General features: G+C 44.9%; 3 protein-coding genes across 3 annotated transcripts; 2 read left to right on the top strand and 1 right to left on the bottom strand.

Annotated features, from left to right (window-relative positions):
* Positions 1–992: 992 nt before the first annotated feature.
* Positions 993–3,848, top strand: tmed3 (transmembrane p24 trafficking protein 3). Its single transcript, XM_079998348.1, has 3 exons — positions 993–1,169; positions 1,694–1,939; positions 2,894–3,848. The coding sequence occupies exons 1-3, from the start codon at positions 1,026–1,028 to the stop codon at positions 3,125–3,127; spliced, it is 624 nt and encodes a 207-aa protein (XP_079854474.1). The 5' UTR covers positions 993–1,025; the 3' UTR covers positions 3,128–3,848.
* Positions 3,849–5,380: 1,532 nt separating this feature from the next.
* Positions 5,381–14,839, top strand: LOC307228050 (isocitrate dehydrogenase [NADP], mitochondrial-like). Its single transcript, XM_079997547.1, has 11 exons — positions 5,381–5,557; positions 9,313–9,404; positions 10,062–10,227; positions 10,714–10,874; positions 10,983–11,126; positions 11,229–11,365; positions 12,194–12,345; positions 12,590–12,702; positions 13,143–13,240; positions 13,345–13,437; positions 13,575–14,839. The coding sequence occupies exons 1-11, from the start codon at positions 5,434–5,436 to the stop codon at positions 13,657–13,659; spliced, it is 1,365 nt and encodes a 454-aa protein (XP_079853673.1). The 5' UTR covers positions 5,381–5,433; the 3' UTR covers positions 13,660–14,839.
* A 915-nt stretch (positions 14,840–15,754) lies between these two features.
* znf710b (zinc finger protein 710b) lies at positions 15,755–26,967 on the bottom strand (the record flags this gene model as incomplete). The annotated part of the gene is made up of 4 exons (XM_079997997.1): positions 15,755–18,028; positions 20,501–20,672; positions 21,496–21,687; positions 25,408–26,967. 4 exons carry the CDS (start codon positions 26,965–26,967, stop codon positions 17,847–17,849), a joined length of 2,106 nt encoding a protein of 701 aa, XP_079854123.1. The 3' UTR covers positions 15,755–17,846.
* Positions 26,968–27,168: the final 201 nt, after the last annotated feature.

The raw sequence follows: 27,168 nt of genomic DNA, 5'->3' as shown, positions 1-27,168 counted from the left end.
ACGTTTTCACGTACTTAATAGGGGTGGGCGACACCGCAGGATTTGGTTTCGATCCGATACCGAGTAATACCAGGGAAGAATCACCGATGCCGATACCGATACCGGGGGGGTTTAAGTTGCCATGCGTGACGCGGCACTAGGGATCCGGATCACTTAACCCAGCTCGGCAATAAGAGCCGGCTCTTTCAGGCTCCCGCTCACCCTGCCTGGCTTTTAATGTTATTACCCAAGCGAGACGTTTGTGGGTCCTAGTCAACAAGTACATTATAGGATCATCCTATTATTCCGTCTTGTATTGATTGTAAATCAATCAATCAATCAATCAATCAATCGGCACTCAGAGGGAGGCGGCTCCCAAGTGGGCGTGCCGCGGTGAGGATCTCCCGTTCACCACTCGAACAGTGACGGGCACCGAGCCGCCGCAAGTGACGAAATATATACGTAGAATAAAAAATAAAAAAAGCAATTTTACTTATTTTGGAGAGGGAACTGATCGATTTATGGTATCGAACCCATTGACGCTAGAATCGATACTTTTGGCATTGACCCGCCCACCGCTAGTCCTGAACGGAAGGTCTCGCGGGCTGGTCTCTCACCGCTAAAAAAATAATATATTTTATATGTATCTATATATATATAATATAGTTCTTATTTTATTTTAAGTCCATCCAGGGATTTAGTGTCATTAGAGCAATGAAATAATGAATATTCAGTGATTACCTCAAAATTAAAAAATAAATAAATAAACACTCACTACCTTTAAAATGCGGTTGTAAAAAAAAATATATATATATTTTCTTAATTACACTTTTTTATTTACATTTCAAACGTATGTAATGATTTGACGTTATTGCAGCAGTGATCATATCAAAAACCCCGACACTGCGAAATCCAAACCAAACATGACCCCGGAAGTGCTTGGTCCCGGTGCCACGTCAGTGTCGGTCCCGGCGCAGCGGCTGCTCAGCGCTGAGCGGCGGCGGCGACGCGGAGCCTCAGTTCCGTCAACGCACTCATCGTCCAACATGCGCTGCTTGGGCCTGTGCTGTCTGCTGTTGCGTGTTTTTGCGGCTTCGTGCACAGAGCTGACATTCGAGTTGCCTGACAACGATAAACAATGTTTTTATGAAGAACTAGAGAGCGGTGTAAAGTTTGACATTGACTTCCAAGTAAGTTCAACGTCATTTTCCTTCATGCGCTGTCGCGCTTGTATGTTATCCATCGTCTGTTTAGATGACGTTTAATGCCAGGTTTTTCTTTTTTTTTTAAATATATATATATTTTATTTGGTATTTTAAACTTTAAATTATTTTTTCGTTAACACTTTACTGCGATCGCCTATTTCTGTTGATGTTGCAGCCGTAACACCGCAGTTTCCCGCAGGGGTTGAATAAAATCGAAGTGCTATAATACTGATCTAATTTAATTTTCAGCACATAATGTAATATAATACAGAACATAATACATTTCTGTTGTGGTCTCTGTGTGGCAAAACGCACCAACCTTTGGATCAACACTGCCCCTCCCCCTTATTTGTACTTCTTCTGCAGGGTTAAATAATTATTTCTTATTCATACCATGTGTTCATAAAGGTCGACGTTTCTCATTTAAAACGGTTGATTGAACGCAGAGTCTGTTCATGTGGTCACAGTATACGATGCACGTATAACGCGTTGTTTTCTTCTTTGCTCAGGTCATTGCCGGTGGGAACTATGATGTGGACTCGTTTGTCACAGATCCATTGAACAACATGTTGTATCAGGAGCGAAAGAAACAGTACGACAGCTTCTCTCACACTACAGCCATGAGAGGGGTCTACAAAGTCTGCTTTAGCAACGAGTTCTCCACCTTTACGCACAAAATTGTGTACCTGGACTTCAGAGCCGGGGAGGAGCGCCCTCTCCTCCCCGACATGAACAGAGCGACCGCACTGACTCAAGTGAGACACTAACACTGTGTGGACGAAATGTCTTGTCGTGGTCTGTGTCCGCGCCAAAACTCCCAGATGTATGTAGTTGAATGAGGGAAAGATTCGGGGTAGCAGCTCTGAGTGCCCTCGGCAAAACCAGGGAGACGACAGGTTTTTCAGACTTGAGATTCAAGAGGTTTATTTGTCACATAAATAAACCCCTTGAAGCTTGAAGTCTAAAAAACGTGTGGGACGCTGTTGCCTCCCTGGTTTTGACGAGGGCACTCAGAGCTGGTACTCGATTGGTAAGACAGACAACGCAGCACTTTATATTAAGTCCACATGGTGGAGACAAAGATTGATTGTCAATTTGAATCTATGTCCAAAGTGGATCTTTTAAACCAAAAACACAAATGCTGGGTAGAATTTTGCGCAGGGCATTAAAGTTCACAGGACTCATTTCAGTTGAATGTTGATGTATTTGATCCTGTAACCAGTTTGATCCGGATCCACCTCGACGTTGGAACGTGTTTTACTATCAAAACACAGTGGACAAACACCAGCTATAATCGGGTGATTGCTGGAGGCAGCCAAATTCAAAGAATAAAAGTTTTCTAGGTACACACCCCAAAATAGCTGACACATCCTATTCATCATCCCAATCCATTTACCAAACTTCCTCCAAGCTGTAATTATCAAATTGGCGTAGAGGGCTGAAACCACCGCACTTCATTAATAGCAATTCTGAGTTTTATGATTTTGCATGGGAATTAGATATCTGAAGGATAGGAATAAGAAATTCAAGTGTATAATTAACGCTGCCTTGTGATGGTGAGACATTATCACTTAAAATCAGCCGATCATTTATATTTTTAGTTAGACGGACACATGTGGACTGAAACTATTTTTTCTTAACTTAATTTGGTCATTGTATTGACAGGAAATATTGAACTTTGACAATACCTTGTTTTTTTCTGCTATTAGATGGAATCGGCATGCCTCTCCATCCATGAGGTTCTGAAGGTGGTATCTGACTCCCAGACGTGGTACCGGCTGCGGGAGGCCCATGACCGCATTCGGGCGGATGACCTCCATGAGCGCGTGGCCTACTGGTCCATTGGCGAGACCATCCTGCTGTTCGCCGTCAGTATTGGTCAGGTCCTGATGCTGAGGAGCTTCTTCAGCGACAAGAAAGGAACCGTTGCAGCCACGACATAAGACCCGTCGCCTTGATACTGTGACTGAAAGACTCTTAGGAAGAATTTGTATTTGTCAACACATCGGTCGGTGGATTTGGAGAGGACAAGCATCTTGTATGGCTTTTTAAATACATGTTTTATTGAAAGATGTATTGGAAAACAATACAAAATGGGAAAACCACTTTAGCTGTGTTGAAAAATGACAATACTCTTTCGACCCCACTGAATGAATATTTGTTTTTGTTTTTTTGTTTAAATACTTGAGAAAGCAGGTCAGATAATTATTCCTTTGTCTATAAACTGGATTGTCTTAAGTATTTTCTAGATTTTGATCTTAAATGGTAAATCCAGGTTAAATTGTTGCACATGTGAGCAGTTTGTTGGTTTCAAGTTTTTTTTTTTTTTGTTATTTTTTTATTACCTTAATTTATCGGCAAAAATCCTAAATCTTTGGAGCTTTTTCTAATCTCCATCCCTTTCTTCCTCTTTTTATTTCTTCTACCTCTTTTTTCACATACACACTACACAGTGCCTTGGATTTAGGAAGTTGAATTGTAATGTTATTTTCTTTTTTTTAATTGAAGAATGTTTACTGCTTTATTTACCCATTACATACCTAAGTCTTGGGCAATCAGTTAATTGAATTATGCTACTGTGTCCTGTAATGTAATTCAACTACAAAAGCATTTAATGAAATGCAATTACAAACATGCAACATTAAATCTTTTCTGATATGTCAATCCCTTTTCTGTGTTAGCAGTGTAACAGCTAAAGTTTGCTGGTAAATCTCAGCATTCAATGTACGCTGAAGCACACAGGATTTCCTCTTAGGTTGCATGCGCACACGCACTGGTGCACAAACACACAAACTTTAACAGGCGAGTGAGAGTACACACACAGCGTTTTGGTCGATTATTGTATCGCTGCAGACAAGAAATGGCCAGTGAGCATTGTAGCAGATATCTTCTGGTTCTCCACAGGGTTCAGTGCAATGGGCAATGTTAGTCACACTCTCAACAGATGACTCTGTTGTTGCAGTCCTAGAAGGAACTTTGTTTGGAATATGAGCGTGATTGTTCACATCTCCAACTTCAGTTTCTTTGCGATCCTCTGTTAACCATTTTCCTAGATCAGAATGCAGAAATGAAACCAATAAATAGTCACAGACTCTAGACATGTACGAGATGCAATGCATCATACCATACCATAGGGGCCAAAACAATAAGAGCAGCCCAAATACCATCTTTGGCAACAAACTGATATTTGGAGCAAACTTCCAGCAATGCACGCATGCATGCCCAGTGTTAGCCAAGGCTGTTTTTCCATACCAAATCAGGAGAAAGAATGTCCTGCTTCACAGAGTCAGTATTGACCTTATTTCTGTCCACAACATCTGGAATATTATGTTGGAGCATATTGGGTGATATTGCTGAGAATAAAATAATTGGAAAACAGAAAAGTATAGTGACCTCCACGAGGACCTTTATGATCACCACATGGTCAAGAAAGGTAAATGTACAATGGATCTCCCATTAAAATGCTAAGAAATATAAAATGAAATAAAATAAAAACAGCAATTACCAGTTTCCCATGCTTCTAATGCACACACAATTCCCTTTGCAAAAATCAAGTTATTCCGTGTTCTATAACAAAAACTGATTGGACCAGAGAGCGAGTTGCCCATTTATCAGAGGGTAGATTATCTAATTCTGGTCGGCATTAATATCATGTTAGCGATTATTTTCTTCACATGAAAATCCAAAATAAAGATTCAGAAACAGGCTTTATTGGCCAATACGCTTCCACGTACAAGGAATTTGACTCCGGTTTTCAAAAATCACGAGTAAAACGAACAAATCATTTTAGATTTAAATACAAAAATGAATGCAAACAAATAGTTAAAATAAATGTATTTTTTAACACAACTTTATATAATATAGACATGGCCCATTGCCAGAGATAACGCTGCCCCATATAAAAATATAATGTTACTCATTTCCATATTAAAAATAAACCGTTTCAAAAAATATAAAAAAAAAAAAAAAGGCTTCTCACTTCCGGGGGGGGGGCAACACATTTTTGCTAAAAAAATAAAAATAAAAAATAATGTATTGAAATGAAATAAAATAAAATAAAATAAAATAAAATAAAATAAAATAAAATAAACAGCGCGGGAGTGACGTCATGGCCGCACTTCACTCTGATTATTCGGCAGCCGTTTCCGCTTCCTCTTACCTGACGCGCTGACACGCGTCACCGCCGCTGTCTGCCGTCGGCCATTCATTCGCTCTCCGGCGCTCCGTGCCCTGTCGGTGTCGGTGAACCATGGCCACCTACATCCGAGCTCTGACGTCCGTGACCGGGCGCGCCGCCGCCCCCGCCGCCGCCGCCGCGTTGGCGCCGGCCGCTGCCTGCCAGCGCCATCACCACCTGCTCCACCGGAGGAACTGTAAGTATGCGATGGATTCCACGTTGTCCCGAGGCTCCGTCGGCGAACGGCGCTCACCCTATTTCCACACGAAAGACCGAATGTATGTCTCTAATATGTATTATTATTATTATTATTATTATTATTAATAATAATAAACAGTTTTTATCATTATTCAACGGTTTAACCGCCTTCGCTGCCATGAAGTTGTCAGACGTCAAGGTGACAGGTGCGCGCGACCCGACGTTTCGAGTCACGAGCGATCCCGTGGTGTGATTGGCCAACTCAAGTTCAATGGGAAATATTAACAACAACAATAATAATAATAATAATAATAATAATAATAATAATAACGACGACAACAATGATAATAATGTGTGCGGCCTCTGCGGCGGAGAGAGAAATGGGGAAACATTCGACGGATTGGCTTGTAAAAGAGAGTCGTTTGGGTCCAAAATGAAATGGCGCTGCGGGGACGCGTTAGTTGAGAAATTGTCATTTGACGCGCACACGGGACTAGACTGATATGTTTACATTTGATTGATATGAATTTAGTTGGAAATGTGGGCAAACATGTTTTAGATATATCGTCATTTCTATGTAATACACTTGGCGATACCGCGATGCTCTATTATATGATAAATGAGCCTATGCAATACTCCAATTGACATGAAACCGTTTCTCGATATGAGAGTAAAGTAAGAGAATGGTTCTTATTTATTAATGACAATAATAATAATAACCTTTATTTGTAAGTGATCAAAGACATGTGACAAATAAAAATCTTGAAGAAGGCTGTCAGATAGTGATAGTGAAGTGCCTTTACAAAGTAGAGTAATACAATGATTTATAGAATGAAATCAATTAAAAACAATGTAAGAATAGGCGTTCCTCAGTCAATTATTTACTTATTTCAATGGAGTCTTGCATTATACCATCGTGACACCACCCAGAATGCACAAAATAAAATGAACCCATGTGCTAACTTTTCTTACCTGCGTTTGTCTTTCTCCCTTTCTCTCTCGTCCACTTCGCAGAGACACTCAGACACATAAACATTCACTATGGGTTTCTTTCATTACTGGGCAAATATCTCTGCATTTAAAAATAATAATAACACAAAGTATTTCTGGATCCTACACAATGATCTTCACCCACGAGCCAGTCGTCACACAGACAACTTGTAAAGAAAACACTTATTATTACCACGATTATGCATTCTTGCCATTCTAACATGCCTCTAACGCATCCTGATCCAGGGCAGTCTGTTTAGTGGCTGGAGCCACCCTCCTGAGGCCCCAAGTTCTGTGAGCCAATTGGGTTTGAGATGGTATTAATTCCGCTTTCTTTTAAAAGATTTGTGCTGGTCTGTAAGCCAACAGAGCAGTTCCCAGCGGCTCTTGTTATTCTCCAGCCGTGCGTGGAGTTACTCAGCTGGAGGGCGGTTCTAATTATGCTGAGGCCCTAAAAGACGACAACAGTACGGGACACAATCAGACAGACCAACCCTGTTCTCCCATCTATGATAATGTTGTAATCAATGGTGTCAAAAGCTGCACTCGAGTCTAAAAGAACAAGATTTGAAACCTTGTTAACATCAGCACAAGTGTTGAATCATTGATTATTTTGGTGACAGAAGAGTCTGTGCTATGATTGGCTCTGACTGAAGTCCAAAATGTTGTTGTCATTTACAAAGTTGTAAATTTGATTACGGACTACTTCTCAAGTACCTATTTAAAAAAGGAAGGTTTGATATGGGCCTGTAGTTAGCTAGGACCCCACAGTCCAAGTGTGGTTTATTCAACAGTGGTTTCACAACAGCAATTATAAGAGCATCAGGGAAAAGCCCAGTTTCACGTGATTTCCAGAGCAGAGTGTGAGACACTTTTGAAAACTTTATTTTTTTGGTTTATATATATATATATATATATATATATATTAGGGACTGGATCAGAAGTGAAAATCGCTCTGATAGTTGTAATTTTGCTTTTAAAGAACGCAGCAAATTCCTCACATGTTGTGACAAATGCTTGGCTTAAAATATCAGAAAAACAGGGTCAGGATTAAGCAGTTTGTCAATGGTGGAAAACAGTAATCTATGGTTACACCCCACAATAGGCCTAGGGCTTGTGGGACGGATGTGGTGCGAGGTATGTGGGTGGGGGTGTGGCGGGCAGCTGCAATCTTGCTCCTGCTGTGAGGTGCTTCTTGTCCGTCCCGGAAATTTTGATTCCACTCATATTAGCCTACACATACACTCGCACACCAATCCTACTCCGAACAATACTCCACCAGACCAGGGTCTGCGTGGCAGGAGGGGCGGGAGTGATTTGGGATCGACTTGCTTGGCCAACAGCACTTATTGAGCGCTGGGGTTTTCCGGGGTGTTGGCTGGCCGAGGGGGCAGCCGTGTAGACCCCCTGCTGGCTGGGCTCGTGTCCTGGCGGCTTGCGCCTGCTGGTTTCTGGCATTCTGTGTCTTGGTGGGGCTGCGGAGAACACCGCCGGCTGCCTTCCGGGGCCCCCGAGGGGCAGCCTGCTGTTGTAGGTGTGGGGCGGTGGTGGCCGTTGGCCTTTGCTCCCGCTGCGAGGTTTCTCTGCGGTGGGTGCCGGGGGTCCGGGGGCAGTGGAGGGCCCATATATCTGGCGGCCTACTGGGTCCAACGGGGGACGACTTAGATCCAGGTGCCCTGCGCTGAGCACACTGTGCTACATGGATGGGCGCTCGGGGCTTGCAGCCAGGTGGGGTGTCTGGTCTGTTGTGGTCGGATGGACCTCGCTTTTGCACGGGGCGTGGATGGGCAAGAGGGTCATGCCTGCGGGGTGGGCGGTCCGGGCGGGGTGTCGCTCTGTCGGTGTGGGACCTGGCTCCGGGCCTGCGGCTGCGTCTTGTGCCTGCTCCTAGGGCTGGGTTGTATGTGCGCGCCTCAGGGGTGTGGGGTCCCCTCGCGCTCCTTTGGGCTGGGTTGTGCTCCTCGGGGCTGGGCATGGGGGTTGCTCCGCGGGCTTCCGGCTTCTCTGGGGGCCCGGGGGTCTTCTGAGGCTGTGGTGCGGATTGCTCGGGGCTTTCCTGTGGCTGTGGGGTGTCTGTACGGCTGCTGGACTCAGGCGTGGCTTCGGGCCCTTACATAATTCCGACCTTGTACACCAGAACCATTTGGGTCCAGTACACTCACCGGGGGACACTCTCACACTCTCAAACACACACACACACACACACACACACACACACACACACACACACACACACACACACACACACACACACACACACACACACACACACACACACACACACACACACACACACACACACAGGCGGTCTCATCACAGACACGCTCACGCCTCTGGCACCTGCTTTGAACGCACCCCAGCACCCTCCTGGTTACATATCTCTCCTTTTCTTCCTCATTTACTGTCATAATGACAGGAAGAGGTCATGTGCCAAGTTGTTCCAGTTTTCCTGGACCTAATTAACTCTGTTTTTTTTGCTATACACGTTGTCGCCCGATGTTTGTGGTTTTCCGTGTACATGTTGTTTGTTTCTGTTTGTTTTTTTTCCATGTACATGTTGTTGTTTGGTTCTGTGTTTATTTGTGTCACCCGTGGTGGGGGGGAAAAAAGAGTAATCTGGGGTTACTCCCACTCTGTAATAATTTTTTAAAAATTGTCTTTTTCTTGCAGCACGTACAGCATTGTTATATACAAAAAAGCCAATGCCAATGCCAATCATGATTATTTAAATCAGCTAAAAAATAATGGTTTGGATACCTGCAGATGCCACCAATCGCATCAAAGTGGACCAGCCAGTGGTGGAAATGGACGGAGATGAGATGACCCGCATCATCTGGGATTTCATCAAAGAGAAGGTAGATGGCAACCTTGTGAATTGAACAACATTTTATGCCTCAAATATTCATGTTCAAATATAGACCTTATTTGGAAAACTTAAAACTGCAAGTGTCTTTCATAAAGCCAGTGAGGAACAATAGTCCAGTGTGCGGCGTGGACTCTGTCACTCTGTCCTCTTTGGACGTTACTAAACTATCGATTTACGTATATATTTATTTAACTTCTTACCTGGTAGATGTCAGATCTGTTCAGTTGATATTTTGAATCCGTGGTCCACATTACTTTACCGGATTAATGGAAAAATTGATAGGAAATAATCCTTGAAATGTCGTCTGAGCGTCCCTCAAACACTGTAATGTGTGACTGAGTGATGACTTCAAAATAAATGGTGGCGTCCAATAAATAGAAGCCGTGCAATGGCAATTACCCACAGAAATATCACAACATTTTCATAAAAATTACATTTATTACAATATAGACAATCTATTAAACTGAATTTTACAATTGTACATAGAACCAATAAGCTGGACCCTGTGTATTGCTGCCTGCAGCTAAATTTGTTGTTGTTGTTGTTATTATTATTAGAGCTCTTCGTCATACAATGAAGTTTGGATTGGAGCAGAACAAATCATTACCGTCCTTGAGAGTATTTCTGTTGTCTTGACTCTGTTCAGCTGATCCTCTCCAATGTGGACGTGGAGCTGAAGTATTATGACCTGGGCCTCCCCTCCCGAGACCAGACCAACGACCAGATCACCATCGACTCTGCCCTGGCCACCATGAAGTACAACGTGGCCGTCAAGTGTGCCACCATCACCCCCGATGAGGCCAGAGTAGAGGGTATATAACTCATGTAATTCAACTTATTTTCTCCAAATTTCTGCCCATGTCCCTATAAAATGTAGGTTTCCAGCACATATTATCACTTGCTGACCTATTGACCATATATTATTTGAATCATTTCATATGTTTCTGCGAACACGTATAAGGAAAAAACAAATGTTCATGGTTAAGTGTGCATCATTCACACATTTCAAATGAAGTTCTACTTCAAATGCAGATAAACCATTTATTGGGTTTTTAGAGTTTCATTTTGAACATTGGCTTTTGACTCAAGGATATGTAAATAATGCACAAACTGCTCAATTTTCCTTATCGTAGAAAGTCCTCCCCCTTTTTTCCATGTCTTTGGACCAAGAAGGGTTGGAAGAAGTTATGGGTTGTCCTATTTAATCAAAGCGAATGTTACTCCACTCAAAGTAATCTTACACCTGCAATGAGAAAATAGCGTTTAAAAACACAAGCGCGTTTGTGCTTGTACCTCAGAGTTTAAGCTGAAGAAGATGTGGAAGAGCCCAAATGGAACAATCAGGAACATCCTGGGCGGCACTGTGTTCCGTGAGCCAATCATCTGTAAGAACATTCCCCGCCTGGTTCCTGGTTGGACGCAGCCGATCACCATCGGCAGACACGCCTTTGGGGACCAGGTACTAACAATAAAGTTGACTCGTAAATTTTAGGAAGTTTTGAAGAAGGGGGGGGGGGGGGGGGTCCAACATGACAGCTTGTGTGTTTATTTAATTTTTCTCTTACAGTACCGGGCCACAGACTTTGTCATTGACAAACCAGGGAAGTTCAAGATTACATTCACACCGGCTGATGGAGGGAAGGGGAAGGAGTGGGAGGTCTACGACTTCCCCTCTGGGGGCTGTGGGATGGGCATGTACAACACAGATGAGGTACAACAAATTTTTCTTTTGAAGTTACACTTGAATTCAAGTTTTTTTTTTTGTTTTTTTTTGTGTGTCCTATTTATCAAATACCACTCTCCTATCTTGCAGTCCATCACTGGCTTTGCACACAGCTGCTTCCAGTACGCGATCCAGAAGAAGTGGCCTTTGTACATGAGCACCAAGAACACCATCCTCAAAGCTTATGACGGGCGCTTCAAAGACATCTTTCAGGATATCTTTCAGAAGTAAGCCATCGAAAGAAAACTGATTTGATGCATCATTTTGTACCCGAACTTCAAACTGTTATTATTAATAATACACCGATTACAAATTTTCAAGTTCCCATGGAACGTGGCATCAGTTCGTGCGGCCGCTCCTCTTTACATGAGCATTACGTCTAAAAAAAAAGAGTTACATTTTCCGAGTTTCCATTGAACGCAGCATCAGCTCACAAAATCATGCGGTGAGTCCCGGTGACGCGGAAGAATTACTAATACAAGGATGCAGTTGGTAGTATTTTATGACTTTATCCTAAAAATGAGACGGTGGTTGTCTACTACCTGTAGTCCACAGAGTTCTGTCTCACGGTGTCTCTGTGGAAGGAAATCACTCCGTGTGTAAGTTCCATTCAAACAGATTAAACACTGCATGTCCCTCAGAGACATTTCATCAACTTTTTCAACTTTTGGGACTTAAAAAAACCCGACACGATTCGGACCCGTTGCTCTGGAGCTGCAAGCGAACTCCATATGACACAAACACGGGATATGTTTTTGACTCTTTTGGACTCCTTCAGTTTGTGTTACGATTGGCTAGAATGCCGCAAATTCTCAAACCAACGGTTTGGCCGCTTCTGCTCAAATTCCATCTGTTTTTCACTAATTACTCCTCCATTTGTGGGTTGATTTGGATGAAACTTGCGAAGTCCGGGTTCTAACGATACCCCAACCATGTCCGTAGCTGCAACATTTGACAAATGTTGCAGCTATGGACGCGATTATTATTGTGAGAATAATAATGATAATGATAAAAATGGTGACGTGTCACGGTGACGTGTTTTACTGTTCTTTCAGGAACTATAAGCCAGAGTTTGACAAGTTGAAAATCTGGTACGAGCATCGCCTCATTGACGACATGGTGGCCCAGGTGCTGAAGTCGTCCGGAGGCTTTGTGTGGGCCTGCAAGAACTACGATGGAGATGTGCAGTCAGACATCCTCGCTCAGGGTAAACAACAAAGCATCATCTTGTGGATTTTTCCGTCGTGCGACTACGTCGGGTGTGGAAGGCGGTTTGGTCGGCCCGTCAGGCGTCCTTTGGAATCCAGCTTCCCAAAATGTTCTTATGTTTGTTTTGTTTTGTCGCGTCTAACCCGTCGTTGCTGGGCGAGAAAAAGAAGTAATAATAATAATAATAATAATAAAAATATAAAACACAAAGGTATTTAATCGGCGTGCGTATGTGTGTGCAGGTTTTGGCTCCCTTGGACTCATGGCGTCGGTGCTGGTGTGTCCCGATGGAAAGACCATCGAGGCGGAAGCGGCGCACGGCACCGTGACCAGGCACTACCGGGAGCACCAGAGGGTGAGGCCTCGGCCACTCCACACTCGTCGCTCACGGTGTTTCACACGGAGCGGCGTGCGCCGGTTTGAGCTCCGGCACAATCCGTGCGTCTGGTTCCCAGGGGATTTCCGGCCGGCGGCGTCTTATTTAAGCCCTTTATCAAAACCGTGTTTGCTCTCGGTATTTCTCCGACAACGGCCTTTTTGAAATTGTAATCTTAAGCCGAGTAATCCAAACAGTCTCGAAAAACACGTCACAAACAACGGACGTCTGTCTTCAGAGAACAAACGTTGGCTGATAACGGATGCGTGGCTCCGGCAGCTACAGCGACACTACTGCATGTCATTAAATGAGTCTGTCTTTCCTCATGGACCCATCACGGCTGAGTAACCTGACTCAATTCATTGTTTATCACATTTCCTTGTGTGAAGTGATTGACGCCGCTTCTCTCTGACTTGCAGGGAAGACCCACCAGCACCAACCCCATCGCCAGCATATTTGCCTGGACCAAAGGACTGGAGCACCGCGGCAAACTGGATGGAAACCCCGATCTGATGAAGTAATACACACGAGTCACACGACGGGCACATTCAACCCGCTCGACCCGCGTTTTGCTTTTGCTCACGCTTTCCCCCGCTTTTGCCATTTTTGTACATTTCTCAGGTTCTCCCAAACTTTGGAAAGAGTCTGTGTGGAAACTGTGGAGCACGGCGTGATGACGAAGGACCTGGCGGGCTGCATTCACGGCTTGGCCAAGTAGGCTTTTAAGTTTTGTTTTGATTTAAGATAAATACATGAATAAATATCTCCCAAGTGGCTAATTTCAGAAGAAAATGCTGAGTAAAATGCGTATATGCTTCCTGACCGCACGCACGCTCACGCTCCCTCTGCAGCTGCAAGCTCAACGAACATTACGTGAACACGTCAGACTTCCTGGACGCCATCAGGATCAACCTGGACAAAGCTCTGGGCAAGTGAGAAGCGACGCCCAACCCAGACACTTTGTTCCAGCTGTAGTTTTAACATGAACCCGTCTGAAACCTTTTTGAGTCTTTTTATCCAAGATGAAGAACATGTTCCTTGTGCCACGTTGAGGGCTGGGCGATATCAACCAAAAATCATATCTCTGTATTTTTTAGGCTGAATGGCGATGCTCGCTCGCTCTCTCCAACGCAGTGTTTTCTAGGAAGTGGGCTAAGTCAAAGCCACGTGTGAGATGTCACAAGAACATTTATTAAAATAGACTGATCAAAATGACACGCAACGGCAGGGTTTCCTTCCCTGTTTGAAAATATACACAATTGAATCTTTCAAAATGAAAATCCCTCTTATTCCGTTGATGAAGGCTTGAACTTAACATTGAATCTTTTCCATTCTCTAAATAGCACATTGAGCCTACACCGAAACTTAGTTAGGCCATTCTTGGGCCTGGGGAAATTGCCAAAATCGACTAATCACAATATTTTTGGATGAATACCTCGATTACAATAATATAACTATATGTCTCGGATGACTATGGGTGCTTTTATGAGATATTCACAAACAAGCAATACTTGAAAAACACTGATTGGAAATATGGATATTCTAACCTGGTAGGCAGACATATTGGATAGAACGGGTAGAAAATTGCCTTACTTTACTGTAATGCATCTCTACTGCCTTTTAAAAACCACATTTAACTATATCTCGATAATTCAGATAAAGATCCCAGACGATATCTCATGTTTTTTTGGGGTAACAATATTATACTGATATCGCTCAGCCCAATGCCACGCGAGCATTTGTACAGTCTGTCATGGTCTGCATTTGCTCCTCTGCCTTTCCTGTTGGCTTTGCCTTGATGTATTGTGCCGTTCTTTATGTCTGTACTGTTTGACTTATTACTGTTATGGTGCCCTGTCCAAAAATATTTTTCACATGTAATTATAAGAAAAGATCAGTATATGAAATATGTACAATCAGAGATTATGAAATGTTTGTCAGTTTTATGATAGAAATGTAAACCATTGGCCTATATGAATGGAAAAATCATTTTTTACATGCCTTTTATCAAAATAATTATTTAGATAAATTAAGAGATTGTCTTCCCATTTTCAATCAAATCACCTTTGCTGCTCTTGAAGGATGCATTTAATAAATGGCAGGTGTTGGTACAATATCAGTGTGTACAGTCAACCAACTACACCCTCCCATGAGACCACGCTGGTTTCCCAGTGGCTGACCCCTCCAGTAGAAATGAGAAGTTGGGTGTCTGCACCCTGTGGCCAGTGGGTTTGTTGATACTCTTCCTTCTAAACCATTATGACCAAAAAGATGTCCAGTGTCCCGGCTTGGCTGTTTTCATGAGCATTGTTTAATGGAGCTGCAGGATTTAATTAGCAGATGTTGTTATACCACCCTTTTTATTTATTTGTTTTTAAATATCATAAGACATCATTTCTGTCAAATCATCTTTTGAGGGATAGTCATCAATCCCAAACAAATATCACGCGCAAACAGCTCCAGTAGGGGTCACTAATATCTACAGTCGACGGTGTCCGTGAAGCTGTTTGCTCCCGTGGGGCTGGACATCACCAGCAGACCCGGCTCATGGCTCCTTATGTATGGTTCTCTCCCTTCTACATGACATGTTTCCCGCAGGATCCGTACCTTTTTAGTCCTATCGCAGTGTGTTGGTTTGAAACCTCGTACGTGTACAAGAATTGGCAGAGGTCTAATGTGTCAAGAACCTGGCTCGGTGTTTGGTAGTTTACCACTCAGAACAAATTAGACCACATTGTAAAGGAATTTCCTGCGACTTAACCTTTTTCCCCCCTGATGTAATTTGTGCGGCATGCTCCTGCATTCAATTGACACTGAAAGCGAGATTGTTAAGACGGTTTGTAGATACTGGAAGATCCAGGTGCAGATAGGATATTTAATCAATAAACCAAATTGTGTGCTGAGACATTGAGCGATACTGTGATATGAATAATAGTGTCCACTGAGATTCATATCATGCCCTTACCCGTCACAGGGTTGGTCATGACTTTCCAAGCTTCTATTTTTTTCCCCTAGAAGGAATGAGCGGAGCCGCACGGGGCAGAGCGTCCGGGATCCAGAGGAGGCTCTGCCAAACTCCCCTGAAAGACCCGCAACTTAGCTTCTGCTGGCACAATAGAAAATGTGATCAGTAGCACAATGAAAGTTAATCTTTAACTGAAAACATGCTCAACTATCGACACCAGTATGCCTTGGTCAAACGCGGAGACGCCTCTGCCGCAGCATTGGAATCCCACGCTTCAAGGGCGATTGCACAAGTTTTAAGATGAAGATTAAAACACCTCTGATCTCGTCTTACCCTCAGGATAAACAGTGACGTTTCAGCTCTTCTGATAAGTTTGTTACACAATGTCATCATCACTCCTTTTTGAAGCGTTCATTTGGCGTAATTCAACAGCGAGAAACACACCCGATTCCTGGCGGTAACCACGGTGAAACATTCCAAGACAGCAGCCGTCATTTAAACTAGAGAACCTTTATTAAATAAATCATGGTCAATTTCCATGAGGTCCCAGTTTGATATTCCTCATTCCAAAAATGAACTTGAAGACCATTCCTCTGGTTTTAGTGTGCATATCAAGGCTGACCTGCATGGCAGGACAGGGGAGTTGACTTCCCCCAAAATGAAACTATTAACGACAGGACTGGTGTCAATCCACTTTCAGTTCAAATCAAAAACTCTGAACAACGTCCGTCTGTTCGTCCCACGCAGCCGTCCTCTTTGCTTTGTTGGCTCGACGTGGAAACATTTAGTTCGACGCTTCCCTCCACCCCGCGCTGGCGGGAAAAACCTGCATCGACTTGACTGAAAGTGACTTGAACCCAGAACTGAATTCAACAGAGTGCTGAACTACTACAAACAATAATCTTACTGTTGATTCTCCATTCAAAGTTTCTTTTTTTTTTTTTTGTTTGTTTTTTTTACCCCCCCACCCCCCCCTTTGTAATTCCCAATTTGAATTCACAACTGTGAAATACCCAAATCAATTAAACTGCAGTTTACAAAACCTACTGAAAAGGCATATCTGTTTGTGTTAAATAATATTGCCGTTACAGGTGCCTGGAAGATCCTACAAAAATGTCTCCCATCCTCGTCTCCATGAGTTCTTCTTTTTTCTTCCTCTCTCTTACTAATTGAAGACAACCTTCAGTTAAAAACTGAAAAGTTTCAATGAAAAGTGCATTGTTCTGTTCACTGGATAGTTGTTAAAAACTAAAGCAAGTATGTTCACTACGGGGGGGAAATACATGATCGATGTAAAGCTAATCTGTGTAACAAAAATGGTGGAGGAACACACCGAACACCGCAGAACCGTATGTACAGTGGGAGGGCTCACATGGCGGTGATGTGGTTTTACACAATTGGCCAACGGTGGTGCTGTCGCGATTTTGGAAATAAGTGCGGTGGCAAGTCCCTGCGCAGGCGCACGCACACACACACACGCGCACGCACGCATTCTCTCTCACAAATACTCATACACAGCGACTTGTTCTGGTTGAGGATCGGGCAGGAATGGGTGACTACTATTAGGAATTGTTAAGTAAGAGTATTCAAACCTATGAATATGTTGTGACTATGTATCAAACCTTCGATATACAGCGAGTAAATAGGTGACACCGTGAAAGTGTACTTGCAAACATTTTGTCTGGCACTTTCAGTAAAAAATATAAGGTTGTTTTTTTTTGTTTTTTTTTTCCCCAAATGAAGAAATGGTAAACAAATCTCAAGCACATCAAATGTAATTGCGATGGCTGCAATTTTTTTTTTTTCTTCTCTTCTCTTTTTTTCTTTTTTTAAATAACTGATACATACACACAACATACAGATTTGACAGTCCGCCAGAACGTTTGAGTTGGTTGAGTAGTAATTCCGTAAAGGAGCTCCAGAATATGTCGACAGTCTTGGCGTCGCTGGCAGCAACGGAGCTGTAACGTCTCCTTTGAAGTGCGTCACCGTCGCAGCCTCTCCTCAGAGTTCATTAGTTCTGGCTCTTAGAGGCCAAAATGGGAAACAAAACAAAAAAATAAAAATAACACTCCAGTTTCTCCCAGGGGCCCAGACAGCAACTGCTTTTTGTTCTGTCTGGGGAAAAACAACCACGTTTTTTGCAGTTTGTCACCATTCATGGCGTAGTGTAGCTATTGGTATCCTTCCCAAAGTTGTAATATTCCTCCATGTCGTTCATGTTGGCCGTTGTAAGTTTAGTGAGGTTTTGGGAGCCACCATTGTCCATATTGTCTGGTGACGTGAAGTTGAAGTTTTGACCTTCATACTCTGACTGGCCCTCCATTTCTGGAAGAACGTCTGAAATAGAAGCAGTCCAGCACATTAACAAACCACACAGCGTCAAAACAGCATTAAAGCGAGCACATTTCAGGGTTACCGGGGAAACGAGAAAATACCCCAAACGCAACTACAGCCTCTCAAGTTGTCGGGTAAGTTATCGGAGCTTGACTGTAAAATGTGTTCACCTTTTTATTAAGAAGGACGGACAGAAACAGATGTTTCGCCTGCAGGCGTTCGCCAGTGTTTCAGCTTATCCATCGAGTATTATTGTCCCCCCCAAATATGTTTTAATACGCGAGGCCTGGAAAGGTCTCTCTGTCGCTTCAGTTACACTTATCATTTCAACGCACACCTCAGAAGGGCCTATCGCGTTCCTTCCCTCGGCATGAAAATTTATCTGTCATCAGAGCAGGGCGCATACGAGGCTGAGCGGAAGCTGCCCAGAGAGAAATGTTCCCATACATTGCTCCCTTCCAGCAGACGACACGTCCGCAGTCTGCGGCGAGGAGGACGTGGGTCGGACGGCGTAAAAACTGCGCTGGCGGGATGGTTCGGCCCCGCGAGCCTCTGTCGACGCAGGTGTTCAACTTGGTAACGCGGGAAAAATAGACCCTTAACCGCGAGACGGCTTCCGCCCTTTCTGCGGCGTGAAAGAAACGGAACCGCCCGACCGGGGCCCAACAAAGCGGTCGTCTGGTGGCGCGCCCGCGCACGCGTTTCCGGCCGCGTCGCGACTGTGCAGAGTTGTGAACACACTGCGGGCTCGTCCGCCGATCACGGCGGCGGCCCGGCCTTTGAGTTCCCCTACGTCAGTGCAACCCGCCGTGACTGGATAATGATAATAATTAATTTAAAATAACCTTTGTTTGAAAAGCACCGCTCACACATGAAATGCCACTCCGAGTCGCAGTGGGACGACGTGAAAGTGTTACCGAGGCCTTTTGCGTTCCACACCAGTAAAACTGCCCCCAACATTTATTTGAGGAGGGTGCACATCTCTGATCCGCATGTTTTGGTGAGTAGATTACTTACATTTTTTTTTAAGTTCCTGGTATACTCAACTAAACTTTTTGACAAACAATTTGCCATTCACCCTCTAATCCTGAGGAAGCAACAACCAACAGGTCTTTGCTGCTGCCAATTTTCAAGTCCATGCAAGACCTACAACAAAGACGAGGCGTGGGATATATTAGGGAACAAGTGAACGGCCAGTTCTTGAAGTCGATGTGTTGGAAGCAGGAAAACTGGGCGAGCGTAAGGATCTGAGCCACTTTGACAAGGACCACCTTGTGATGTCTAGACGACTGGGGCAGGTCTTGTGGGGCGTTCCTGGTGTGCAGTGGCTGCGATCCCATCGAGCGTCTGTGGGATGTGCTGGAACAACAAGCCCCGATCCATGGGGGCCCCACCTCGCAACTCACAGGACGTAAAGGATCTGCTGCTAACGTCTTGGTGCCGTTGGCGCCATGATGGGAGAGGGAGCGGAGATGATCATGCCAAATTGTACATTCATCGGAGAGGGAGCGATCGGGGCTCATTTTGTGCACCCGTCTGCCTCTCCTACGGCACCGACCCTGCGCCGGCCAGTGATGGGGGGGGGGGGGTCGATGGGCGCGTCAGAACGGTGTTTGTATTTTACGTCTCCTTATGAAACATAACCGTGCGTAATGGGGAGACTTTCTCCGTTCCCCCACCCCGCCTACAGCGATTGTTTTAACCCACCCCCCGGTGCTCCGGGCCACGGCGCGCTGTGAGCCCTGCCGGCAGAGCCCGGAACACCTGACGAGCCCGGACGGAGCCTCTTCTAGAATAATGCGTCTGTTCGTATTTATTGTGGTTTTTCTTGTATGTCTTTTTTTTTAATTGAATGAGCGCAAAGCTGAGGACACAGAGCAGCGCTCCGTGTATGTGGACGTATGACTGCAACATTTTTATAAAAAATACAATTCTGCTGAATTTTCAGATTGGAACAATTACAAGGCCTGAATTTAAATCAATAAGTCAATATTCTACTGTGAAATAGTTAAATGAGGATATGTTATTCATCTCATTTCATCATAACACCGAGGCCTCGCTTACAAGAAAGAGCAGTTTATATGTTGATTGTATACATTTTTGTGCTGGTCATACTATAGAATCATATATTGCTTGTGTTTAGTGAATAATACAGATGATAAGGAACATAAAAATAAAGTTCAGTTTATATATACAATTTTTTACCAAAATTTTATTTGACTATACTTATTAAATGTGCATACTTTCTTTTGTAAATATTAAATTTTTTCTAAATATCATGCGTATACTGTACTTTAAAACTTTTGAGAAATAAACTTTGAAACTTGAGCAACTGTCTGTGTCCCTGAGCAAGACCACTGACTTCCATTCACCCTGCTCCTTGGCTTGAAGGACACCACGCTGGCACTGGGTGTATAACTGCTCTTGCCTAATTTCACTTTTCAGTAAAGTTCAGTAAAGCGCAGCCGAGCTCACCTTGTCCCTCAGGCGAAACGTCCATTCCGTGCTTGACCTTCATGTGTCTGCTGAGGTTTCCCTTCAGGTTGAACTTACTGGTGCAGTAAGGACACTTGAAGGGCTTGCTGCCGGCATGGAGGTGCATGTGACCCAACAGGTTGTACATTCGGTTAAAAGACTTGCCACAAACCTGGAGATAAAAAAAATATATAACGATATCATAAAACGTGATAAACACCTTCATGGAAAAAGTCGTTCACTCAAAGGATTTCACAAAAAAGGCAATATATGATTCGAGGAGGCCTGGGGAAAATGTATTCACTGATGTTGATTTATTAAGGTTGATACTGCTTTCATGATTACAGTCAATGCACATCAGTTCATTTTTAAAAATGTAATCGTAACGGATGGTGCCATAGGGACCACACTCCACAGACCAGTGTTTCAGTCGTTCCACTTCATATAATCCACAACGTGATCCACAACGGGAAAATTCCCAAATTCCTTGAATTTAGGCTGTGACGCTCTCATTTTATATTCCTAACTGATGTTCAAGAGAGACTCCTGCAACTCCCAAACATATTCCACCGTTCCAGGCTTTCACTGCACAACACTAAGGCAGGGTTGCCAGCTCTGTGGTTTTTCTCATCAAAATCACCACTGAAAGAGTGACTTGGGGTTTTGGGGCTAGTTTGTAAATACCACGGAAATTGTCCAGGCTTATCGAATCAATAATAATATTATGTAATTTAATATTACATCGCTTCATAAGGATGGGATAAGAGCGGTGATGGACAAAGCAAGGTTCAAAATTAGCTACACAAACACGAAACAGTCATAAAAAATAGTATTTATCAGCTAGTGATGAACTAGTATTTGTCACCAGTATTAATCAGCTGTTAATAATAATGTTGGGAATTAAACAACAAAACCCGCTTTTGATTCAACACTTATCTCACGGCTTTGTTGGCGTCAAATTCACACACGGTTTACGGGAAAACAAAATAACTCACCTTGCATTTGAAGGGCTTGACGGGCAGATGGACGATCATGTGGGTCTTGAGGGTCTGTTTCTGGATGAAGCTCTTGAAGCAGACGTGACACTGGAAGGGGCGGATGCTGTTGTGGATGAGCATGTGCCTCTTCAGGTTGGCAGACAGGGTGAACTCACGAGAACACACGTCACACTTGTGGCCTTTCATCCCCTGAGGAGCACCAAACAGCGGGGGAAAAAAACAAAAAAATAAAAATCAGTCACCGGGGCAATTTTGACGCGTAAAATCAACAAAGAGGGTTTTAAATGTCTTTGCTGGCAAGAGGGTAGGCCTTTCTGTGAAATGGTCAACGGATTAACCCGGTTTATTCGTGATCGAAGCGGTGCAATGCATGCCAATAAACAGGCGGGCCTGATTAGACGGTTATTTGGTATGAAAGTCCAGTAGAAATTCAAATGATTTCCGAAATTCTTCACGGTAGTTTCTTTGCACCATCAACATTTCGCAGCATCTTTTTTGAGCGCATAAAAACAAAACAAAACCAAACAAAACAGTGCACCGGCAAAGATCCACACCCCACGGGGAAAGTACAAACAAAGCTGAGGCTAGTTCAATACACCTTGCGCCCTGAAGCTAGGGATGAATTTTCATCATGTATATGCCGCACACCACTCCTGCCTACACACTCCACCTCAGGGTCAGTGCCATTGTACATTATAACAGGCCAGCTGTTATATCGAGTTTGGCCTTGACCACTGGCTTCCAGCCCGCAGTTCTTAAAGGGAAACCGCTGGTGTTAGTAAATGTATGTGTCAATCACAGGGCAAACTCATTAGCCAATCACGGCTCTCCTAGTGAGCGCTCAACTCGGTGAAACAATTAGGGAAGCTCAAAGGGCATTTGATTGGTGTGAGTTGGCCATGACGTGAGGTATCATAACAATTTATTTGATGACAATAAACTTTTCTAAATGAATCCTTAAGCTGTGTTTACAAGCTCGGGGGGGGGGTGGTTGTGGGAGAGTGAGTGAGGAAGTGTTCCCGTTACGCGCGGTGTTTTGTTTCGCTCCATAAGGAAACGGAGCAGCAGAGCCGAGCGCAGATCCGGGGCGCCCGTGATCGGCGCTCGGCTGTGCGCACATCGCGGGTGCGCAGCGGACGCGTTCCTCACGAATATGCATATCTTGCCCGAACAAACCGCTACCTTGATGCCCATTCAAAAAAAAACAAAACAAAACAAAACAAAACGTGCCTGATAAAAAGGGCAGCTGCCCTTTTTATCAGGCACGTTTTGTTTTGTTTTGTTTTGGGGATTCAAGGGGCAAAGGGGTTGTTTGTGTGTCTTAATAATAATAATAACTGTCCGGAATGCCCTGGCGTGGAGTCCTCTGCCCTCATGCCGTGGTTGTCCTCTTTAATTGACTTTGCAATAAAATATTTGAATTGGACTTTTCTGACTTCTGAATAGACTTTCTAATGATCTCACACACCGGATAAACAAGCAGATAATTCATAATTCAGCCATCTCACGAGCCGTCGTAACATTAGCAAGAAGGACCTGTTCGGGGCACAAACAAATGGACGGTTTCTAACTATGTTGGTAAGTGGTAAACCATGAGTGGTTGCCTAGCCGTGCAGGTTGGCAGGTTGTTACTCCACCCAGCGTGTTTGTTCCTACTGCCACCAGGGGGAGCAGTGAATTGGGATGGAACAGGGAAGCTCACTTCCATATGGATCTGCCATCGAAATCATTATATCTACACGTCCTGCCCGGTCTGCAACTTAATATGATGGATCTGCTTTAATCAGGATTGTCGTGGAAGTTGGCGACCAGGAAAGAGATGTGGCTTCCCGGAGCAGAGGTGGGTACTGCCCTATACAATTGGAAGGATATTCAACATGCCTCTAAATCCATTGCGCGCCTGACGCTCTGTTTAAATGGGAGGAGCCACCCTCCCGAGGGCCCGAGTTCTGTGAGCCAATGGGGTTTGAGCGTCACTCCGGGTTGAGTCTGTATACTTTCACTGATTTCACCTGATCAGTCCACCAAAATCTGTTTCTGAACAAATTTGAGTCGAGAAATAAGCAATCCAGTTGCTGAATCTTCACTCATACAGTATAAGATCAACAAGGCCTCATTTAAATGTTTGCTCCGACTTTCACAGCGGTGGCAAGAGCAGCGCGGGGCTTGGAGCCCCCGCGGGATACGGCGGGGCTTTTCTGTTTCATTCAATTACGGAAACGTCAGAAAATTAAATAAATACATCCACGGTTTTGTTTGGAGAAACGCGGAGCGGATCACACGCTGCAGCCTACACTGTTGTACAGTCAACTTACCACACACACACACACACACACACACACACACACACACACACACACACACACACACACACACACACACACACACACACACACACACACACTTCCCCCGTCTGCTGTTTTGTCACGGACAATTGTATTTGTATTGTAATTGGTATTAATTCCTCTTTCTTTTAAAAGATTTGTGCTGGTCTGTGAGCCAATAACAGAGCACTTCCTGTGCTTAGCTCTTTAACTTGGATGCTAGCGGGGGGACACGCTCCAGCCGTGGTTGGAGTTACGCAGATGGAGGGAGGTCCTAATTCTAATGTGTTTCAACACTACATAGGACCGAGACAAAGCTGAATGGCTCATTTCATGACAGCGCACAAAAAAACTGACTGGGTTGTCTTCACAGTTTGTGTGTTAGTAGCATGTATGTGCACAAGCACTGAAAAGGTGAGTTTTGCATAATGGGTCCCCTCTAAAATTAACACCCTAAATGGGCCTGCAGTTTGTATGTTAGGTGACAGAACGGTTTTGTAAAGTCTCAATGTCGTGGTTGAGCATGATTAATGTACAATTTGGCATGATCATCCAATCATCGAGGCCTCAATATCAGAGAGAATAGGGCGTGTTTATCTAAAATTGGGTGCCACCTAGAAACACTTTCAATGTGTTTCTCAACGAGGGCAATAACAATAGACAGGTATTGCCCTTGAACTTTTAGAGAAGTGCTTTAATGTAAAGCACTTTGAGTTGCATGCTGTGTATGAAGATGTGTATGAAGTTACAAGGATGATGGCATGGGTTAAATAGTAAAGATAATTGGTATGAAGTTTGTTAGAAGTATTAAGTTATGGTAGGCTCTATGACAGATTGCTTTGTGTGAATCCATCCCATCTCAACATTATCCTGATGATATCATTGATGACTATTAGTAGTCTGCTGTGAATCGGCTCTGTTGACTGGATGAGAGCTGATCTGATGGCCATATGGCCACATTTGCGGGTTCATATCCCTTTAGAATTTCAATAGAGTTAGTCACTTATATCTATCGTCAATAGATTAACCAAAGGTCTTTTCTAATAATCCACGCCTACTAGGAATTTGTTTTTGGATTCATGGCTTCAGGATTTTCTTCCCTATCATAAATAGAAGTTGAAGTGTTAAACCATGAGAATAAAATGATGAGATGGATTTGTAATATTGTGTTTGTTTATAAGAGTAGACCACATATTTTCCATGGCGTATAATGTTAAACTGGACCTAAAACAATCTTCAAATCCACAATACTAGTACGTAGATGAGACATGACGACACATACAGTGGTTGCTCTTACCTGTCTACTTCACTCAGCTCTCAGTGGGTGAAGGACAGATGAACTGTGGAGAGGCGTTTTGTAAAACAGAGGTGTGGCAGCCTCCCTGTGGCGCTCCAAATGTGTCTCTTTTTTTTAAATGTCTGTTTTTGCTCCACACTATTTTTCTTTGTATCTGCTTACATGAAAGAAATGGTAGAAATCTAGACAGTCTAGCGTTGCCTGCGCGTGATATTTACAGTGTGTCTGTGACTAGAGCCGTCAAGGAGTCTGGATGGGGGCTGGAGTGTCCGGCGGAGGTGTCAATACCTTATGAGTGAGCGAGTGCTGCCGCAGGTGGTGGAGCTGCACGAACTCCAGGCCGCACTGGGAGCAGGTGTACGGCCTCGGGCTTTGATGCTTCAGCAGGTGGTTCTGGAGCTGGCTGCGGTACGCAAATGACTTGTTGCACTCGGTGCATTGGAAGGTGTGCGGGCCCTGATGGCTGGTCTGGTGCCGCTTGAGGTGGGCATAGGTGGGAAACTCCATGCCGCACTGGGAGCAAACGTGGCAGCGGCCGCGCTCATGCTTGGCCTCGTGCGCCCGCAGCTCGCTGGGGTACGCGAAGCCGCGGCGGCAGAAGCGGCAGCTGTAGGGCTTCACGTCGGTGTGCTGCAGCATGTGGCGCTTCAGGTGGCTGGTCTGCGTGAAGCCCTTCTTGCACACGGTGCACTTGTGGGGCCGGGTGCCCTGGTGCGTCAGCAGGTGGGTCTGCAGGTGACTGGGCTGCTTGAAGAGCTTCCCGCAGTGTGGACAGGCGTGCGGCTTGATGCCGTTGTGGCCCAGGATGTGCGTGACCAGGTTGTACTTGGAAGTATACGACTTGTCGCACATGCGGCACTTCCAGCGCTTCAGGCCATCGCCCACGTCCACGCAGTACGACTCGTCGATCTGGATGTTGATGTCCAGGCGGTCCACCCTGCGGCCGCCGTGTCTGCGGGGGGGCTGTGGGTGGTGGTGCTGCTGGTGCTGCGCTGCCCCGCCGCCCGCCGCCGGCGCGCCACCACCATCGGTCCACATCATGCCCTGGCCATTATCTTCATAGTCGCCCCCCATACCCATCTCCGCCGAGTCGTAGCTGCCCACCTCGCTGGTCTGGAAGTAGCTGCTGATGGCTTCCTCCTGCTGGCTGGGCTTCATCATGCTGTTCCCCTGGTGCTCCACCTCCTCCACGCCCGCCCGGCCTCCTCGCCCATGACCCCCGATGCTGCGCTGGGCCTGAACCGCCCTGTGGCCTTGCTCTCCACCCCCTCCGCCTCGATGCCCTACCTGAGGGGGTGGGGGGTGTCCGTGTGTGTTTGGCTGCTGCTGGGTGGAGACGTCCCGTTCACATTCTGTGCAGTTCTTGTTGGGAGCCCGCAAGGAGGTTGGATCTACTTGAACCAAACCGCTTCGGGGGGGTATGGTGTTAAGCAGGTGGACGCACGAGCTCATTCCAGAGTTGACTCCTTCTCCCTTTACGTGGGATGAGGACCCGTCGCCGCCTTGGACGCTGTGCCGGTCCGGGATCACCATCTTCACGTCCGTGTGCTGTGGAGGGCCCTGCTGCCACCTCCTCTGGCTGCAGCTGGGTTGCATCTGGCCGTCTTCTCCCAAGTTGTCTCCCAAGTAATCTCCGTTGGCTCCGATGAGCTGGTCTGCGTACTCGTAGTCAACACCGTCTACTGCGGGCGCAGGGGACTCTTTGGGTTCACCAGTGTAGAAGCCGTTGGGTGCGATGGTAGCGCCAAAAACTTCATTCTGGGAGATGAGACCTAGCACGGCGGCCTGGGCCAAGGACAGCACAACTACCGGATCTGTCTGTGTGCCTGCGTCCACCAGCCTGGCCATTACCTTGGGCTCGCATCTACCCAGGCGCCGGCTCGCCTCCTCCTGCAAAAAAAACCAACACACACAAAGCAAAGAGTCAGACAGCGGCTCCAGAGGGAAGCAATTAGCAGCTATCTTGCCAAATAAAATGTTTTCTGGGGTATTAAAGTCTCAAATGTCAACGACAAGTGGAGTTTTTTTTTGTTGTTTTTTTTTTACCCC

The sequence above is a fragment of the Zeus faber genome (assembly GCF_960531495.2).
Source record: "Zeus faber genome assembly, chromosome: 3".
Lineage (NCBI taxonomy): Eukaryota > Metazoa > Chordata > Actinopteri > Zeiformes > Zeidae > Zeus > Zeus faber.
This window is presented reverse-complemented; position numbering and strand designations above follow the sequence as displayed.

Bases quoted from the DNA above. Each gene is read 5' to 3' on its own strand.
- tmed3 (XM_079998348.1), top strand. From the start codon at position 1,026: ATGCGCTGCTTGGGCCTGTGCTGTCTGCTGTTGCGTGTTTTTGCGGCT. The intron at 1,170-1,693 runs GTAAGTTCAACG...TTCTTTGCTCAG, and splicing joins AGTTTGACATTGACTTCCAA to GTCATTGCCGGTGGGAACTA. The intron at 1,940-2,893 runs GTGAGACACTAA...TTCTGCTATTAG, and splicing joins GAGCGACCGCACTGACTCAA to ATGGAATCGGCATGCCTCTC.
- LOC307228050 (XM_079997547.1), top strand. From the start codon at position 5,434: ATGGCCACCTACATCCGAGCTCTGACGTCCGTGACCGGGCGCGCCGCC. The intron at 12,703-13,142 runs GTGAGGCCTCGG...TCTGACTTGCAG, and splicing joins ACTACCGGGAGCACCAGAGG to GGAAGACCCACCAGCACCAA. The intron at 13,438-13,574 runs GTAGGCTTTTAA...CTCCCTCTGCAG, and splicing joins TGCATTCACGGCTTGGCCAA to CTGCAAGCTCAACGAACATT.